This window comes from Pungitius pungitius, chromosome 17 (genome assembly GCF_949316345.1).
Source record: "Pungitius pungitius chromosome 17, fPunPun2.1, whole genome shotgun sequence".
NCBI lineage: Eukaryota > Metazoa > Chordata > Actinopteri > Perciformes > Gasterosteidae > Pungitius > Pungitius pungitius.
Window position 1 is genome coordinate 8,165,201 of NC_084916.1, and position 17,800 is coordinate 8,183,000.

General features: G+C 41.1%; 1 protein-coding gene across 14 annotated transcripts in view; it reads left to right on the plus strand.

Moving 5' to 3' along the window:
* Positions 1-17,800, plus strand: part of ptk2aa (protein tyrosine kinase 2aa) — a 48,155-nt gene that overhangs the window by 21,744 nt on the left and 8,611 nt on the right. For 8 of the 14 annotated variants that reach the window (XR_009942588.1, XM_062558300.1, XM_062558301.1 and 5 more), the window contains 19 exons: positions 1,701-1,755; positions 5,310-5,450; positions 5,825-5,902; positions 6,117-6,224; positions 6,969-7,086; positions 7,578-7,608; positions 8,511-8,575; positions 10,444-10,461; positions 12,425-12,481; positions 13,281-13,301; positions 14,489-14,586; positions 15,004-15,088; positions 15,196-15,296; positions 15,585-15,700; positions 16,031-16,131; positions 16,443-16,532; positions 16,635-16,839; positions 17,383-17,494; positions 17,582-17,656. Coding sequence is in view for 13 of the 14 variants with exons in the window: in XM_062558300.1 (XP_062414284.1) it covers positions 1,701-1,755; positions 5,310-5,450; positions 5,825-5,902; positions 6,117-6,224; positions 6,969-7,086; positions 7,578-7,608; positions 8,511-8,575; positions 10,444-10,461; positions 12,425-12,481; positions 13,281-13,301; positions 14,489-14,586; positions 15,004-15,088; positions 15,196-15,296; positions 15,585-15,700; positions 16,031-16,131; positions 16,443-16,532; positions 16,635-16,839; positions 17,383-17,494; positions 17,582-17,656 (1,675 nt within the window). In the remaining variant the exon portion in view is untranslated. Of the gene's footprint in view, positions 1-1,700; positions 1,756-5,309; positions 5,451-5,824; positions 5,903-6,116; positions 6,225-6,968; positions 7,087-7,577; positions 7,613-8,510; positions 8,576-10,443; positions 10,462-11,290; positions 12,292-12,424; positions 12,482-13,280; positions 13,302-14,488; positions 14,587-15,003; positions 15,089-15,195; positions 15,297-15,584; positions 15,701-16,030; positions 16,132-16,442; positions 16,533-16,634; positions 16,840-17,382; positions 17,495-17,581; positions 17,657-17,800 lie in introns of those variants that run through there. The other 6 variants (XM_062558297.1, XM_062558296.1, XM_037473951.2 and 3 more) reach the window with 6 other exon arrangements.

Genomic DNA, 17,800 nt, shown 5'->3' on the forward strand with positions numbered 1-17,800 from the left:
GAGGCTCAGTCCAACGTGATGGCCTTCTAAAGAGCTGCCCTGTCCCAATGAAGTCTTTCTTTCTGTCCATTGGCCTAACGAGTTCTCCAATTAACTGAGAACAATGCCCTCGCTTTCCACCGGGAGCACTTTGTCTCTCTCCTTTTTCCTCTCAGTCCTTCTCTCTATGTCTGTCTCTCTTCTTCATCCTCTCAGTTCTTCTCTCTCTGTATGTCTCAGTTTTTTGTCCTCTTAGTCCTTCTGTCTCTCTTCTTTGTCCTCTCAGTCCTTCTCTGTATGTCAGTCTCTCTCCTTTGTCCGCTGTCTTTTTCTGTCTGTCCTTCTCTCTTGTTTTTCCTCTCAGTCCTTCTGTCACTCTTCTTCGTCCTCTTAGACCTTCCCTTACTGTCTGCCCGTCTCTCCTCTTTGTCCTCTCTTTTCCTCTCTGTCTTTCTCTTGTCCCTAGAGTCCCATCATTAATTTTTCCCGGCTTTTCTCCCCTGTTCTAGCTGTCTTTTGTCTTTTTCCCACATGTCCCTCGCTGCCTTCTTTTCTGTTGATTTGATAAAGCTCTGGTGCCATGCATAGATTAGGGAGAGAGGGAAGTTGCTGTCAGGCGTTGAATGCATCAGGACAGTCGGCCATCAGGGCTCTTGTTATGTGTCTGGGATCGATCTCCGCTTAAACGTTTTGGGAGTGTCTGTTATTTCAGCCATTTAAGTTTGTTCACCTTAACTGGTTTCCATTCTCTTTTACTTGTTCACTCTGTAGGTCAGACTAGTAATTCATTAGAATGAATTAACTGGGGGAGTAATAATTAAGTACGTTAGCATCTATATTTTCCGTATAATTTGTACAAATTACAAAGTTCTTTCCAGCAAATCTCTAAGACATTATTAGGAATTTACAGACCCACATTTAAAAGATAGATTTGCAGTAGTGTAAAAATGTGAGGCATGTTTGTTTTTGTTTTCATCTCTACACACTTGTCTGTCTCCTGGTTGGTTCCTCTTATGCACAACATGAGTCTGATGTGTCTCATTGCCGCTGTGATCAATAGGTATTGAGCAAGAGAGAGAATAGGTTTATGGGTGACAAAACACATGTTGTATCCTATGATGATGGACAGTAGTGGTATTTACACCACTTGTATTGTGTTTTGTCATAGAGAGTATAATCAAAGCTAAGACACCTCTCACAGTTTGGACAACCACAGGGAAGCACTTTCTGTCCATGAATAATGACTACGTATAATAATAATTGACTGATATTTGACCTTCATCAGAGAAACAGGCTGACGTAAGCTTTCAGCATCCCCCCTCATCTCTCTCCTCCACCCCCTGTGCTTAGTGCTCTCTCCAGAGGAGTTTGAATCATTAGTAAGCTTCCTGTTTTAGCGTTGCATATCTCTTTGTCTCTGTGGTCTCCATTTTTGTACTCCTCCCCGCCTCTCTCCATCCCTCTTCTTCTCCCCTCTCTGTTTCTCCTCAGCCCGTTACTTGGGAAAAGATGAGTCGTGCTCTGTGTTGTCAGCACTTAGCCACAGCTTTCTGTTTCATGTTGCTTGTCTCGACTGGCCTGTCCTGCATAACATAATCTGTCTGTAGCTGTTGCTGAGATCAGGCCAAAGGCCAAAGTGTTTGACAATTAACATTCCTCAGTGTAATTGCAGCATAACAATCACGGTACTCTCTTCCTCTCGTATCTCTCTCTCTTCCCAGGAAAGATGTTGGCCTGAGGCGTTTTTTCCCAAAATATCTGTTGGATTCAGTCAAGGTGAGAATAATGATCTAAACAGAGGTTACAATGCACTCGAAATATTTTTTAAATAAATATTTCAAACCCTAAACCTTTTTTGGGGGGGGATAAAATTGTTGCTGTCCCAATAAGTAATGCTCTCCCCTCATCCAGCAGCTTCTGTCATGTTGGTCCATCTACCTTGATTACTTAAAGTAACCAAAGTGTGCCGGCAGGTCCCGTCTCGGTGGAAGTGAATGCTCCTCCGAGACAGTTTTCTGACTGTTACTCGATGTGTTGTCAGACCCGAGCCCACAAAGTGAAAAACAGTCCGAGTCTTAGCAAGAGGGAAGTGGAATGTTGAGTTAGACAGAAAATACCTTTTTAGTAGGTTTTCTTAAATATGATCAATTCCACTCCTGTATCAGTCCAGTAAATATAAAGCTACGGGCAGCCGCTGGTTAGCGCGGCTAAGACCGGAAATGGGGAAACTACTGGCCTGGATTCGCATCAGAAGTCTGAGTTTGTTGGTTGGCAATATGCTTTAGTGTTAGAATGGACAGCTCATGTGTAGCCTGCCAGATTCCCTTTGTGAATGCTTGTATGTGCCGGGTGGGTTTCGTCTGCACAAAGACCACCGTCTGTGTCAGTGATACATTTACGGCACGCGTTTATAGGGAGGGTCTTTGTGAATGAAAGGTCCAGCTACCCAAAAAGTTCTTGATGTCAGCAGGCGGGTGGACAGCTGCTCTGCAGAGGGAGAGACACTTTTCCTGCGCATGTGTGTTATATTGGTGACCCTGAGGTCGCCTTTAACCCCACGTTCTCTTTCCAACAATGAGGAGGGAGGCGGAGATGTCTCCTTCTGGGGTCCCTCCGTCTGTCAGCCCCTGCTGACTCCCCCTCATCATCTACTCAACCTTCTATTTCTCTCTTTTTATGCTCTTGTGGCAGACATGCAAACACAAGGTGCCCAAAGTTGAGTTTTCTAAGCCGTAACAATGCACCCAGTCATATAAATATATTAAAACGTTAGCACATCTTACTTTATTGTGTGATGTCTAAACTGATGCTGTAATTTAGTAATCAACTGAAGCATTGAGCCAATCATTTCAATTATTTCAACAATTATAAAACATTTTGTCTTTGTCATTTGCAACAATGGCATTATAACAAGAAATTCCCTTGGTGGTACAAAAATAGAAATGGATGAAACGATGGATTCATGAAAATAAAGATTACCTATAGCCCTTTTTACTTGTACATGGACGTGGGAGAGAGGGAGCACAGCTGCTTTTTACGCTTCTGTCGTTCACTCTGGTGAAAGAGAATGGAGTCATTTAATGGGATTATTCACCCTCAATGAACTCCACACGCGCAAACACACACACACACACACACAAGAACAGATGGCTATGGTAGTAAACAGCTATGGATGTTAGCAAAGTCTGTTCATCTATATTGACTGGCCGAGCAGCATGTTTAGTGAAACTGACCTGTACTGGCTTTACAGATCAAAGAGCTGGTATCCTAACTTACAGCTGTGCGCTCCACTTTGTTACTCTCGATTTGTCATCACATTTTCTTTTTCTTTCTTAAAACAGTAATTCTCTGTGTATTCTCTACTGAAGGTCTAAAAACACAATGTCTGAAACAAAGTCTGCCTTTGTCCAAAGTATAGAAGTACAAAATATCTTCATTCAAAACCACATAATCTCTTCTAAAATTTTTATTTTGTACCCCAATTTTACACACAACCAATTAATAACTAGATCTGTTGTAGAAATAGAAGTAATTGTTGGTATAGTCTACTTTGATTTGTACTATTTACATGATGAATATTTGTTTGGAAGCTTTAAGCTGAAGTCCGGAAGCAGATCTGTACTCTTCTTATATTTGGAATAGAGGACTCCGTAGTATAAATATGCATTGATTTGTCAGTCATTAATGATCAGGAAGTTGATGGTACAGTAATAGATCACAAATGAAACCAGCAGGGCCATAGTGCATGTATCCTAGAATAAGATGCATGTAAATCTGTGTTACTGTCGGGACACAACACAGTGAAATGTATCACTTGTCTAAATGGACCCCGACGAGGACATGATGGCAACTCAACACCGCCTCCAGCCCAAAATGGGGATGCACACCTTCATCATTGTGTCCTCCCTTATGTATACACATTGATGAAAAGAATATGTATTTCGTCTGTGACTTGGCAGCCCAGTTGCCACAGCGATGGTCAACGTGGTGATGGGCCGGGCGATTACTACTCTCAGTGCTTCCTATCAGGAAGGGTGGATCATTTTAGCCGACAATATCTCTACGTGTTGATGAGTGAGTGTGTGTGACTGGTGGAATTCAAGGAATTAAAACACAGATCCTATCAAGAGCACAGAGAACGCACAAATGTGTGTGTGTGCGCGCGCACACACACACACACACACACCGTCCGTGTGTGTTTGGGGGGGGTTCTTGATTCCTTCAGGCTTATTGACTAGACATCTGGCACGTTGTCTGTTACAGAACGGAAATTAAGTCTAAAAGTTCATGCTTTCATTTACAAATGATCAAAACAGTGGTAGAATTAGTTATTTATTCAACAAAATGGTTTGTAAATAAAAATAAAGGCTTAGTTTTCTTTATATGAATGACTGGTCTCATGAGTAATACAGACAGGGTCTAAACACAATTGACATCTCCTCATTAGACTCACCTAACATGTCCAAGCCACATTTCAAGATCAATAAATCTACAGTTTTGTGAACTGTTCATTTATTTTGTGCAGGACCTAAATGTGATGAACCGGTCTACTATGGACCCACACACACTTTTAAGCCTGGATGGTGTGCACTAAATCCACTTTAATCTTTATCTTAATCTATACATGGGGATCTATTTTTAGTTACAGTGTCCGTGCTGTAAATGTGCTTGTGTGAATGTGTATAATTAAAGAAACCCATCTACTGCATATACTTTAATCCCATTAATTCCAAATATTTGTATAAAAGCTCAGATCATTGAGGGCGGGTCAGTATTCAAAAAGTTATGTTGTCTGTGTAAAGTCCCAATGTTTTAATACATGCATCAAATGACGAGGATTACATATGTCATAGTGTTCATGTGTATGGGATACTGTCCAGAGTATAATGAAAAATGTTCTTAAATGGATTTTCTTTCTGTCGGCTCCCCATCTGTCTACTCCCTACGATGTAAGTCACCTAAAAAATAAAAACAAATCAGGTCTGAGAAGCCCAAATGAGTCGGTATGAGCGCTCACATGTAGTCTAGATCTAAATCACGCCACAGATGAAAGTTTGATTGAGTGTTAACCAACAGAATTAATGTGTCGTTGTGAAGCTATTAATCTTAAGCTAGAGTGTTGCTGGAATGTAGTGCTGGGGTGAATTCTATTTGAATGGACTATTATCCTATCAATGTTTGCCTCATTCTGCACCCTCACATACACACGAATAACCCACACACATGCACTCATGCCTTTCACTCTCTCCGATCATTACCAAGTTTTCTTTCATTCTTGATAATGTTTTTAGATAAAGTTTGATTCTATACATATTTTCTCCTCTCTTCAGGCTAAAACTCTTAGAAAGCTGATTCAGCAGACTTTTAAGCAGGTGGCCAATCTAAACGACGAGCAGTGCATCTTGAAGTTCTTGGAGATCTTGGCACCGATCCATCGCTATGACAAGGAGTGCTTCAAATGTGCCCTTGGGGTAGGTTTTTTTTTTTAATCCTGCCTCCGCTCTTCTGTTGTGTTAGGCTGCCCCCTCACGGCGGCATCCGGTCATGCGTGTGTCCCAGATGTGGTGTATGATTTGTGGGGGCCTGTTCTTCGTACTTCTTCTACATCGGGCCTTATTGCAGGGGTGGGGGGGGAGACTCGGTTCCACCCCTTGCTTTTTTTTTCAGCCACAAACAAGGAATTATTCCGAATACGAATGTCACACTCTTCATAAGTCAAGGAAATGTATTGAGAACACACAAATCTATCAGGGTTATAGCTGTAGCATGACGTTTGATATTGTCTCCCTCGTGGCTCCTCCTCTCTTGCTCTTGTAACTTGTTTCCCCGTTCTTCTCTCTAACAGTCCAGCTGGGTGATCCAGGTGGAGTTGGCCATCGGGCCGGAGGAAGGGATCAGCTACCTCACTGACAAGGGATCCACTGTGAGTTCCTACAGAGACCACATCAGGCTAAACAGCCGCGTTCACCTTGACTTGTTAGTTTGTGTATCCCAAACATATTTATATATTTTGATCTTTACTTTAAGACTTAACAGATCGCAACTGTTCATTCGATTGTGAGTGGATATGGATAAGTTTAGGCCAGTTCTCATGGTCTGATGTTGACTGTCTGTGTCCCCCGTCCCGTTGTCCATAGCCCACCCACCTAGCTAACTTCAACCAAGTCCAGTCCATCCAGTACTCTGCCATGGAGGAGAAGGACAGGAAAGGGATGCTACAGCTCAACGTAGCTGGAGCTGCTGAGGTATTACTACCCTGTCCGTCTTTGTCGAGAGAGGAGTGTCTGCCCATTTAATCTTCAAGACGTTATAAACTGTTTGTTTACCTTTTATTTAGTACAACCGGTCGCAAATATTGGTCGAGAATTCATACTTCTTCCAAGATCAATTTCAATGAGAGAGTCTTAGGAGAAGTTGATGTACCACAATACTGGAAGTTTAGTTTAATTGTATCAAACTTCTCAAAATCCAGTGTCAGAATAGAATGCAGAGAGAACAATGCAGTGGGTGCATTCACTAATGTTTGAAATATAATTAAAGAGTATTCAATCTGCAAAGGAATGAAATTGTTCTCTTTCTAGAAGAAGTTATACTGGGATTTCTTGTTTAGTAATGAGCTTTTTTCTCTAATGAATAAAATAGACCTGCCATGAACTGTGCAATGTGAATAGCTTGGTTGGTGTACGTGAGCAACTGATATGGATCCAGAGATTAACTAATGGTTTTCCATGTATTGATCCCGCTTACTGGTTATGCTCACAGAGGAAGGATTGAACAACACACAGTCTCTCACAGTTTTATTGGCTTTTATGGTATTGGATACACATGCACACCAATGCTGTGAGAGAGAGCAGTTTTCCCCCGACGTACGGAGAAGCTGGAAACCCCCACTGTGCAGTTTTGTGTGAGAGTAGTGTGTGTATCTGTGTGGATAATGGCTCTTTGTAACAGGCGTGTGTGTGTGTGTTTGTGTGTGTGTGTGTGTGTAGCCTCTCACAGTTACGACAGCATCACTGACAATGGCAGAGAACTTGGCTGACTTGATTGACGGTTACTGTCGGCTCATCTCCATGGAAACACACTCTTTCATCATCAGATATCAGAAAGGTATCAAGCGGGATATATCGCCTTCCTGTCTTGCCTCTTTACAGATTATAGCAAAAATATTAGGCTGCAACCCTGTAGCACACCTCATTCAGACTTTTCTGTATTCAAGATTTTGTGATATATTGTGAGCGTAACAATTAAACAATATGAAAGAAAAGAAAATAGCACATCATCAAAAAACTATTTAGTGTTTCAAAATATTCTCTTAAGAATCCTAGTGGGTAGTAATGCTCTTTTCAAACCATGCATCCTAAAAAATCTATTGCAACAATTGGATAAATTGTTATATCTAGTATCTACTAAGTAAGTAATTAGTTGTGCAGTGCTGATATTTAATAAATGCTTTGTGAGACACTAAACTACAGCACTACACGCTGGTTGTTTACCAACTGTATGTATTGTGTTATTGAACGAGGTAGTTGTATGTACATTTAATTTGCTTCACAAGACTTATCATTCCCATCCTGACAATTTTTCCTGTTGTCCTCTAGAGGGAGAGAGAGCACTTCCTTCCATCCCAAAGTAAGTACCCATCTCAGTGTTTGTTACTCGTAGTCTTACCAGTCCATGTTTGAGACAAAGAATGGTTGCCATGGTGCTGGGCTGATTATAAAAAGAATCACAGATTAATGTATTATGAATATAATCAGTCATTTACAGCCCAGTAGTTTTAGAATATTATGGCAGTGTCCATTGATAAATTACATCAAAACTCAAAAGACTGATCAGTTATGAAAAGGTTTAATGGCCAAACTATTCACCCATAATTCAGCAGAGAAGATCTGAACTGAAACAACTCAATTTTATTGGCATAACAGCACGGCCCTCATCCACTTTGTGTTAAGGGGATAGGGTGGGGGTGGGGTGGTGTGTTGGTTCATTGTGTTTGTTTATCAGAGACCTTAGCAGTTTGGACCTTTTATCTTAACATTTTACTGCCACTTGATCAAATTTAAACACTCGTCTTTTGCTTACTTTTTGGTCATTTAAACTTAAATCTCTCCCTCTCTCCGTCTCCTCTTTCACCTCTTTTTGCTTCATCTCTGGTCAAATAAGGAGATAAGTTTAGGAGCCAAATATTTTCCTCTTAGGCTTCTTAAACACATGGGCAATCTCCTCCCCTTTGTCTCACACTCTTGTTCCTCTTTGGTCTCTCTCTCTCTTTTTCTCTCCGCCTGCTGTGGTGGTGACGTAAATACCGTAGTAAAGCTCACATGACCAGACGGACATACCGCTGCAGAGGCAGAGAGACGGGTTTGTTTGCAGATGCAGCGCCCACAGTCTCCTCTTTCAGTCAGAGCTGACTCTCAAAATGACATCGGTTTTTTGTTTGAACAGGTTACTTAACTTGACCGAGATATGATGATGCCATACGTGGGCATTAAAGGTGTTTGACTGTTCTGTTTATTTTTCTTCTTTTCTAGATTGTCCAACAATGAGAAAAAGTTAGAAGCCGTTCGGAGTGGAATAAGAGCTATCTCCGTCTCGGGTGAGAGAAGTGTCCCGCTCACTCACTAGTCCACAGGAGCCAGATGTCCGATCGCTTTGTCGGCTTTCTTCCTGTCTCCATTTTTTCCAACATCTGTTTTCTCTCTCACTCATCTCTCCGTTGTTTTCCTCTCTGTTGAGACGGCCTCTCCCTCCCTCCTCACCCTGTCCCTTCTTTTTCTGCTATTTGTTTACTTCCGCCGCTCTGTCTTCCACACATCTCCCCTCTGTACTCATTCACTATTCTTTTTATTTTTTTATTTCATCTTTCCTGCCCGATTGGCTGCAGACCTCGTGACTTCGTCGCCTCTCAAGCCAACCAAGCCGCGGCGTTTCCTCCTCCCTTTTGTGTTCTGTTCAGATTCGCCGCCCAAGGGTATCCTCGGCTCTCATTGGATAGTTAGTGGAGGATCGTGTCCGCAAAATTGTGATGTGGCAGAATAAAAATGCCTGATTTGATTATCATTCTTATTGAGTGACGTTACATTGTAGTAAATATGGGGTACAGAATAACCTCAGAAAGAAGCATATGAAATCAAAAGGCTAAAACTGCACAATAGATGCAGTTTAACATGCAAGAGTCGTTCAACGTACTATTTTTCACAAATCCCGCAAAAAGGAAAGATTACATGACACAGTTTTGGTTGCTGTTCGTGGATTTCAAGTTGGTTTTGTGGATGAAATGAATCCATCTGCTGCATCACAATCAATCTTGTTTTTTTTGGTTGCTTTGACTAAATCAGTCTTACGCAAACCCGCACGCTTAAACCACAATAACTGCTTGTCTGACGCTTCTAATCAAGGCAATGCTCCAAAAGTAAGAGCAGTAAACAAATGGAAACTCTGATTTGTGCTGTAACTTTCTAACTTTGACAGTTTTTGACATTTCCTTACTACCAGGAAAACATTTCTGTGTTCTTACATTCGTGAATAAGTATTCTCATTCGAGCCAACCTGCTGACAAAGGCCACTATTGATGTATATGTTCTATTTTCCTGTGTGAATTGGAGTTTTATTTCAGCACATGCCTCGTTGCTGAAGTCACAGTTTTATTTTTTAATCACCATTTTGTTTCATGTATGTAAATTCATGATGGCTGAGTAGTTATAATAGTAGGATAATTCCTTCTTTTGAGTTGGAGTGTCTTCCCTGTTAAAGCAGCCGATCCGCACCAGCTAAGCAATGTAGTTTTATAGGTAGGAAAAATACTTGACGGTAGTTATGTCAATGAAAAAGTCCATGAATGGTGTGGAGTATTGTGATTCTACTAAAACTCCCTCCATGTATGTTGTGCACTGCATATATGTCCCCTGCACAGAGTTTAACGGGTGAGTCTGTGTCCCCCTCTATACAGCTTTCTTTGCATTCTGCTTAGAGAAAACAAAGGATCACAAATTATTTCAACCTGCCATCCCCTACAGTTTAACTACATTAGAATGGATGAAAAAAACACCAACAAAGTATATTTTAAGAAAAGGTCATAAAAGCCCAAATTGCATTAATAGCAATCAAAAGATCTGGCTATTTATCAACTTAAGGATATCGGCAAAACTAAAAAAAAATAAGTAGGGCCAAAGTTGTATTGCGTCGTTTCCGGCATTTGTCCAGCTCCCCTTTATGTGGTTGTGGGGCCTTACTGAACTTCCTCACCAGAGATATTGTGAAATGAAGCTAACTTCCCGCTGAGTGTTTTTTTGGCTTTGCAGATCCTGCGACATCTCCCATGTTGTTTCCAGGCTTTTCATGCTCTAACCGCTCTCTCTTCTCTCTCCCTCCCTTCTGTCTCTGCCTGGCTGCTTTCTCTCTCTCTCCCTCTCTCTCCATTCTCCTCCTCTTCCTGTTTCCTGCATGCTCTCCTGGACCCTGCAGAGGATCTTAGTGGGGATGGTAAAGTGATGCTGTTTATCAATCTCTCTGTTGTCCCTTCTTAATTGTCCACACTTCCCCAACACATTGCATGTGGGCGTGTGGGTTGATGTTTATGCAAGCATCTTCTAAATCTCTAACAATAACGCTGTGTGTGAATGTGCTGTATTGTGTACACATAGAGATATAGAGTGAACTATGTCCTTTTAAACGGAAAAAATGTTTTAGTTGAGTGTGTTTTATATCATTGATTTCCAACATCAATTGATATGAGTTTGATATGTTAGTAGCAAGAGTTGTTTTTGTAGGATGTTGGGGTCTGAGTCTATTTATTTTAAAGTGGACTACCACTAAATGTATTTCACTTTAAGGGAACTTCTCCAAATTTTCTCTCCCTCGCTCTCTTTCTCTCTTTACACACACACACACACACACACACAATTCAGCAAATGTGTACTTGCATACATTCACACACACAGTGGAATAGGGAGAGGTTTTCTGGATTCAAGAGTGGGTGCATTCCTGGCTATAAAGGGCTAACAAGCAAATATACACACCCAAAGTTTGACCAGTTAGACTTACAGAGGGTGATTCCTTAGAACAAATCTCAAATTATGAAAATATATAGAACTGAAAAGATCTAGATGCTGATATAAGTGCCACAAACAAAAAGGAAAACGTTAAAGAAACAGTTTGGAATCATCTGGAAGCATTTTTGCATGATTGCACGCATGGTTTCAGTATATCTAATGAAACCCATTTTATCAGCACCAACCAGAGCCTTTGCTTTCATTTCAGCTCATATGAAGGTATTTATAGTGGTCAGTTAAAGGATTCCATGTGTACTGATAAAGTAGATGTTCTAACCTTAAAGCCTTAAACACCTTAAAGTGTTTGATTCATCTTATTTTCAAACTAATATTTTGACACTGAAACATCAATTGCTTTCTTTCTGAGAGTTGCATAAAATAATGAAACCTCTCCTGTTCAGATATAAGTCTGTTAAATATGCATTTGAAAGCTGGTGGAAACGGTGAGCCGTTTTTTTCCTCCTTAAGGTTAAAAAACATGATGTGCCACGTTGATTAGTCGGCTTTATAAATACTGGATGGAGGATTCTCTTTTAACCCTGACAGGCCGGCTGACCGCTGTTTCTAGGCTTTGTGGAGAGCCCAGCTAAATGTAGCTTCATATTTACAGGGTTTGTGATAAGGTTAGGGACGTGTTGCCACAGACCCGGGTTAACTGCTGGATTGAGCTGTGAGGGACAGCAGATGTTCCACTCTTGTTTCCAACAGCTGAGTGTGCACACTGATTTTATTTTAAACACCACCATCTGGTTTGGATCAACTCTGCACATCTTCCCCTCTCTTTTTTCTGCTGGCTCTCCCCCTCCGTCTTCTCTCTCTTCTCTATGTGATTCTGCACAGGTTTTCTCCTAGATGTTTCCATCTTTTTACCTGACAGTTCGGCTTCCTATTTCTTTCTCTTCCTGTTTTACTCCATCTGTTCTTTACTTTTGCTTTATATCTCCTGTTATTTTTCTACTTCTCACTTAATTTTCTTCTTTGGGTTATTGCCTCTACTCTCTTTCTCTCCTCCTCCTCCTCCACCACCACAGTTTACTCCCTGCAGCCCAGCTGCTCTCACACAGACAGATATGCACAACACATGCTCAGCTCACACTGTCCGCCAAGTGTGTGTGTGCAGAGAGAAGGAGAGGAACTACGCGAGTGTTGCCGTGGTTCTGCGCAGGACTCCTCATGCCTTATTCCGTATTTCCATTGTGAAGTTTGGATTATTGTCTTTTTGTGTGTATCAGTAACCCTGTCACACCAAGGAGGACGCACGGTAAAACGAGCAACATGTGCATGATTTTCCTATTGTGTGTGTTTGCGAATTTGTGTTATTTTAGACTTGCTTGTGTGCTCTACTTCACTCTTTTGCATTTATTCACCCTCCTTGTGTGCATCTCATGTTACAGAAACCGATGACTACGCTGAGATAGTGGATGAAGAGGACACATACACCATGCCCTCCAGTAAGTCAAGTATTCACTATTTTTGCAGCAGGAGAAGTAGTCGGACGAGTATATGGTCTCAGGCTGACTTCCATTCTGGGGGAACACACAAAGAAGTTACAGTAAACCCCTTTTCCAGTTAAAATCAAATCCAGTTCCAGTTCGGGCGTCTTATAAGAACAGCTTACACCAGCTGGAGGCCAGAGGAGCTGCAGCGAGTAATCTCTAGCTCTGCTTGGTTTGACACACATTGCATCTGTCAAATTCATTCATATGTTATTCCAAACCCCAACTGTGCTGGTGAGCTTGGCTGCAGCCTCGCGAGTGATGGTGGTTTCAGCCCTCGGCTCCAATACATTTAATGTGGACGTCTCGGTGGGACTTCTGTATCTCTCTGAAGACAAACTGTGTTTCTTCTTTGCTCCCTAAGTCTTTTTATACCTTTCTTAGTCTGCCTTTTGTTTCTGTCTCTTTCACTTTGCTTCTCTCTGCCACCTCCTCTAAACCGACCTCCTACAGACTTCTGACTTATTTTCCTGCTCTCTGTTAGCGCTTGTACGAATCAGTGTAAAATGAAGTGGCATTCCAGTAACGACTCCACAGCAAACCTGAATCTTTAGACCATTCTGTTTCAGAATTTTCATTTCCTCTTTATTGATTAAACATCAGGTAAAGAGCAAAACGGGTCACTTATCTCTGTCTGCTCACATTTGTGTTTCTTTATGGGTTTTTTCCTGCGCTATTTAAAATCTTTAAGCAGCTGTCTGGCTCTCTCCCTCTCTTCATCTCTTGTTCTCCCTCTTTCTCCCATCGCCAACAGTCAGCTATGGAATAGTTGAAGGTAAAGTTCCCTGTCTCACTCACTCATTCTGTGCAACCAAAATACCTTGAGATTCGACACTTTTGTTCAGATTTTTCTTTGCCAGGCTCTTGATTAGTCCAAAAAGTAAGATCTCCCTGTAAGTTAGTTTGGTCATTCACGCTGGTTATACTATCAATGATGTGGCTTTTTTGAGAAGTCAGCAACCAGTGTATGACAATTTCTTCACTGTCAAAGAAAAATACAAAGACTCAAGGTACCTAATATAACAAGTTGCTGTTGTTGACTTTTTGTCCATAAATGATGCAAGATGTTACTTCATAAATGGTTTCATCAGAAGTGTCCCTAGATCTTCGCAGCAAAACAATCTCAGTGTCTAGATTGTTGGACTCACCATCTTGTCGGCACGTTTTTATAATTATTATTTATTTCCTTTGATTTATTATCATTGTGGTTGTATGTTCAGTCATCTGTTGGTTCTTTTGTGTTTCAAAGCTGTTGTGACTGCCGGTTCGATTCAGTTCAGTAGATTTCTTGGTGATATTGGGTTGTGTTTTTTTTACTGAGTGTTATTATTTTGTGTTCCGGTTAGTACAGAATAAGTTGCTGATAGCCAGTGTCCTGCACAAACTTCTTGAACTCAAGTGTTTAGTTAATTTTTATAGCCGCTGGTTTGCAGCTGGGATTAATGTAGCAGCACAGAAATGTTGATGACCTTATTCCGAACTAGTTTTTTTCCCAGTACCCCCCCTTTTTTCACTGTGTCAATATCGAGGGATATATAACATTACTTTGGACACATTATTTTGTGTCTTCTAAACAGGTTTACCATATGTTTGTTATTTTGTGTGGCAGTGTGCATGTTAAGTTGAGGTGTGTCTAGTTAAATGTCTTTTATATTATTATATTCCCCTGTCAAGGGAATATACTCTTGGGACAAATTATTTTTTGTATATTAATAGTAGAATACCAGTGGGTTGAGTTCATCAACAAGGTCAATGGTTTACTACCCTAAAGTTAGAAATCACTTCAAAGTATCTTTACTTTAGAAACCTGAGATCACCTGATGTCATACAAATTGTCTTGTCCTGGTGAATCCCATCCACTCGGTCCAAGTAAAGCACACAGTGTGTGCAGTGTATGAAAAACAACAAGTAAATGTATACATCTCCTTCTTTCCTCTTGTCTTTTCCTCTCCCCTCGCTCAGCGCGGGATTATGAGATCCAGAGAGACAGGATAGAGTTGGGCCGCTGCATAGGAGAGGGCCAGTTTGGAGATGTACACCAAGGAGTCTACGACAGCCCGGTATGTGGAAATACACACGTACACAAACACTTTTTGTGTACTGACGAATCAATCATAAGACATTTGGTTGTTACTCCATAATCGAGCTAAATATAGTTTTTAAAAGTATCCTCAATCCTGCCTATCCTAACCTACCAAACAAGCTCAGACAGAACAACGTATTCAAACCCAAGACAAGACATTTTTGTTCATAATTTTGATTGTTGTCGCAGATTGTTTCCTTACATGTTACGATCTTAGTCTGCTCATTGCTTTAAAAAATAAATGTACACATCTTGTGGTACGATCACGTGGTACTGCATGTTTACAGTTTTGCGATCTAATATTATGTAGATGGTGTACACTGGTTTCAACCAGCCTTGTTCCTCATTACGTATAATCATCCAACTTGTGCCACTTGTACATTGTGCTCTGAAGGACAAACCATCTCTCGCTGTGGCCATTAAGACCTGCAAGAACTGTACATCCGACAGCGTCAGAGAAAAGTTCCTACAGGAAGCATGTGAGAGCAAACTGTTTTTTTCTGCTTGCGTTATTAACAAACCACACATCATTTCATCCACTAAATGTGTATGTGTGTGTGTATGTGTGTGTGCGCTTCCTTTGCAGTGACAATGCGCCAGTTTGACCACCCTCACATCGTTAAGCTGATCGGAGTGATCACAGAGAACCCTGTGTGGATCATCATGGAGCTGTGTACTCTGGGAGAGGTACGCCCAAGACCGCTTACACATACTGACCGAGTAGAGTAGAGCGTGTGTGTTTTACTTCTAATGAGCGTTCAAAGGAAGTTGTGCAGCGCAAGTCATGACTCGGAAAGGCTGTACTTTGAAATTCCTTATTTATTGACTATGAAACACTCGATTGATAGTTGTTGATGCTTGTAGGTTAGATACATCCAGGTAAGGTTTCCATGCAGTGTTGTAAACTTAATAAAACTCTCTTTCTCTCTCTTTACCCGGTTTCCTTTCCTTCTTTCTTTTTCTCTCTATCTACAGTTACGCTCCTTCCTTCAGGTGAGGAAGTACAACTTGGACTTGGCCAGTCTCATATTGTTTGCCCACCAGCTCAGCACAGCCCTCGCATACCTGGAGAGTAAACGTTTTGTACACAGGTAGACACACACACGTACATGAATGCTCAATATAGATTTTTTAACAAACTGTGGCTATATGATGTCATGTACTGAATTGGTATTATCAGTATTATTGTGTCATGTCATAGTTTTATTCACCCGGACATTTTGAAGAGTCTTGTTTTTTCATGTAATCCTGCGCAGTTAATTTACTGATATAAAGTGAATGAAAGGCCCCGTAAAGGGACTTTGTAGCAAATATGTATCAGTATTCAGGCTCTGTTGTGCTGCTACCTGCCTTGCTCATGTTGACGCTGAACAAACAACATCTGTGATTCAGGCCCAATGACAATCAGGATTGAATTACAGGGACATCGCAGCACGCAACGTGTTGGTCTCCTCAGTCGACTGCGTGATGCTCGGAGACTTCGGCCTGTCGCGATACATGGAGGATAGTTCTTACTACAAAGGTGACCAAACTCAAACACGCAAGCTGCTTTAGATTGTTTTTTGACACAGAATCATGTTTGCTAAAGTTTTAAACGTATCCAAGACCGTTCCAGCAGTAGCATTTCTAGTTTTGTGGATGTGGCCAGCTTTAAAAGTTTCCAGTGCTTTACCGCCACCGTCAGGTTACATCAGGTTGATGCAGTTTATCTTTACTGTGACTGGGGAAGAAGTGTCTTCTTCTGGTCTCTAACCGTTTGGAACCAAACAGAGTGACAAATGTAATGTCCCCAAACATATTGAAGTAGACAGAACTTTGTTTGTCTTGTATCAGCTTCTAAAGGTAAACTTCCTATCAAATGGATGGCTCCTGAATCCATCAACTTCCGAAGATTCACCTCCGCCAGTGACGTCTGGATGTTTGGTGAGTGCTGATCCATTATATGGGATTACAGGTCATCGGGGGAAAATAAGACTTCCAAAACGTCACCTGAGAAACCGTTCAGAACTCTGTTCCTCTCTGTAGGGGTGTGCATGTGGGAGATTCTGATGTTCGGCATTAAGCCTTTTCAGGGAGTGAAGAACAACGACGTCATTGGCAGGATAGAGAACGGCGAGCGATTGGCCATGCCTCCTCAGTGCCCGCCCACCCTCTACAGTTTGATGACCAAATGTTGGTCGTATGACCCCAGCAAGCGGCCGAGATTCACCGAACTCAAAACACAACTCAAGTAATTAAATGTTTTTTCTCTTTACATTGCTTGCGTGTGAAAATTTGAAGCATAAGTGTAAAATATACTAACACTACCGCAATATTTCAATTTTTTTGTTTCTTTAAATTGATGAAGTTCTTCCACTTGTATTTTATTAATTGCTAGGATGTGAAATGAATGGTGATCATGAAAATAAAATAATAGCAAAGTTTAAAGCAACTATGGATTGATTTTTCTCAATGTAGCACAAGCCCTTTTTGTAAACCTTTGTTGTAAATTATTGAATAACTTTCTTGCTTTACCATGTGATTTCACATACATTGACTAATGATTATTCTATATCTATCATTTTGACACCTTGGTTCAGTTTCCATTACATCAAGGCAGCTGCTTTCCTGTGAAGTGTCCTTATTTTCTAAGTTTCTATTTTCTCTTTTTTTCCAAAAAGCCCTCTTAAATTAAGTTTCCTTACGTGTTTTGTTTTCCTTTGTTTAACCACTGATTCAGAGGAAGAAGGAAGATGGTTAAGTAAGATGAGTTATCTGTGTGTTACCTTTGTAGCACCATCCTGGAGGAAGAAAAGCTTCAACAAGAGGAGAGACTTCGAATGGAGATGAGGAGACAAATCACCGTGTCCTGGGACTCCGGAGGGACTGATGAAGCACCGCCCAAAGTACGACTGATTGGATGGTTCTTCTATTTATTTGACCATGTTTTTGACCTGGTCGATAAACACACACTATCATCTTTCTGTCTGCAGCCCAGTAGACCAGGTTACCCAAGTCCTCGTTCCAGTGAAGGATTCTTTACCGGCCCCCCACTCAACCACTTCCCGGTACAGATAACACAACACAAAATACACACACACACACACACACACACACACACATACACACACACACACACACACACAAAAAAACCTCAACTTCTACAGTATTTGATTATGGTAAAATGCACTGTGAGTTCACCACTTCAAAAC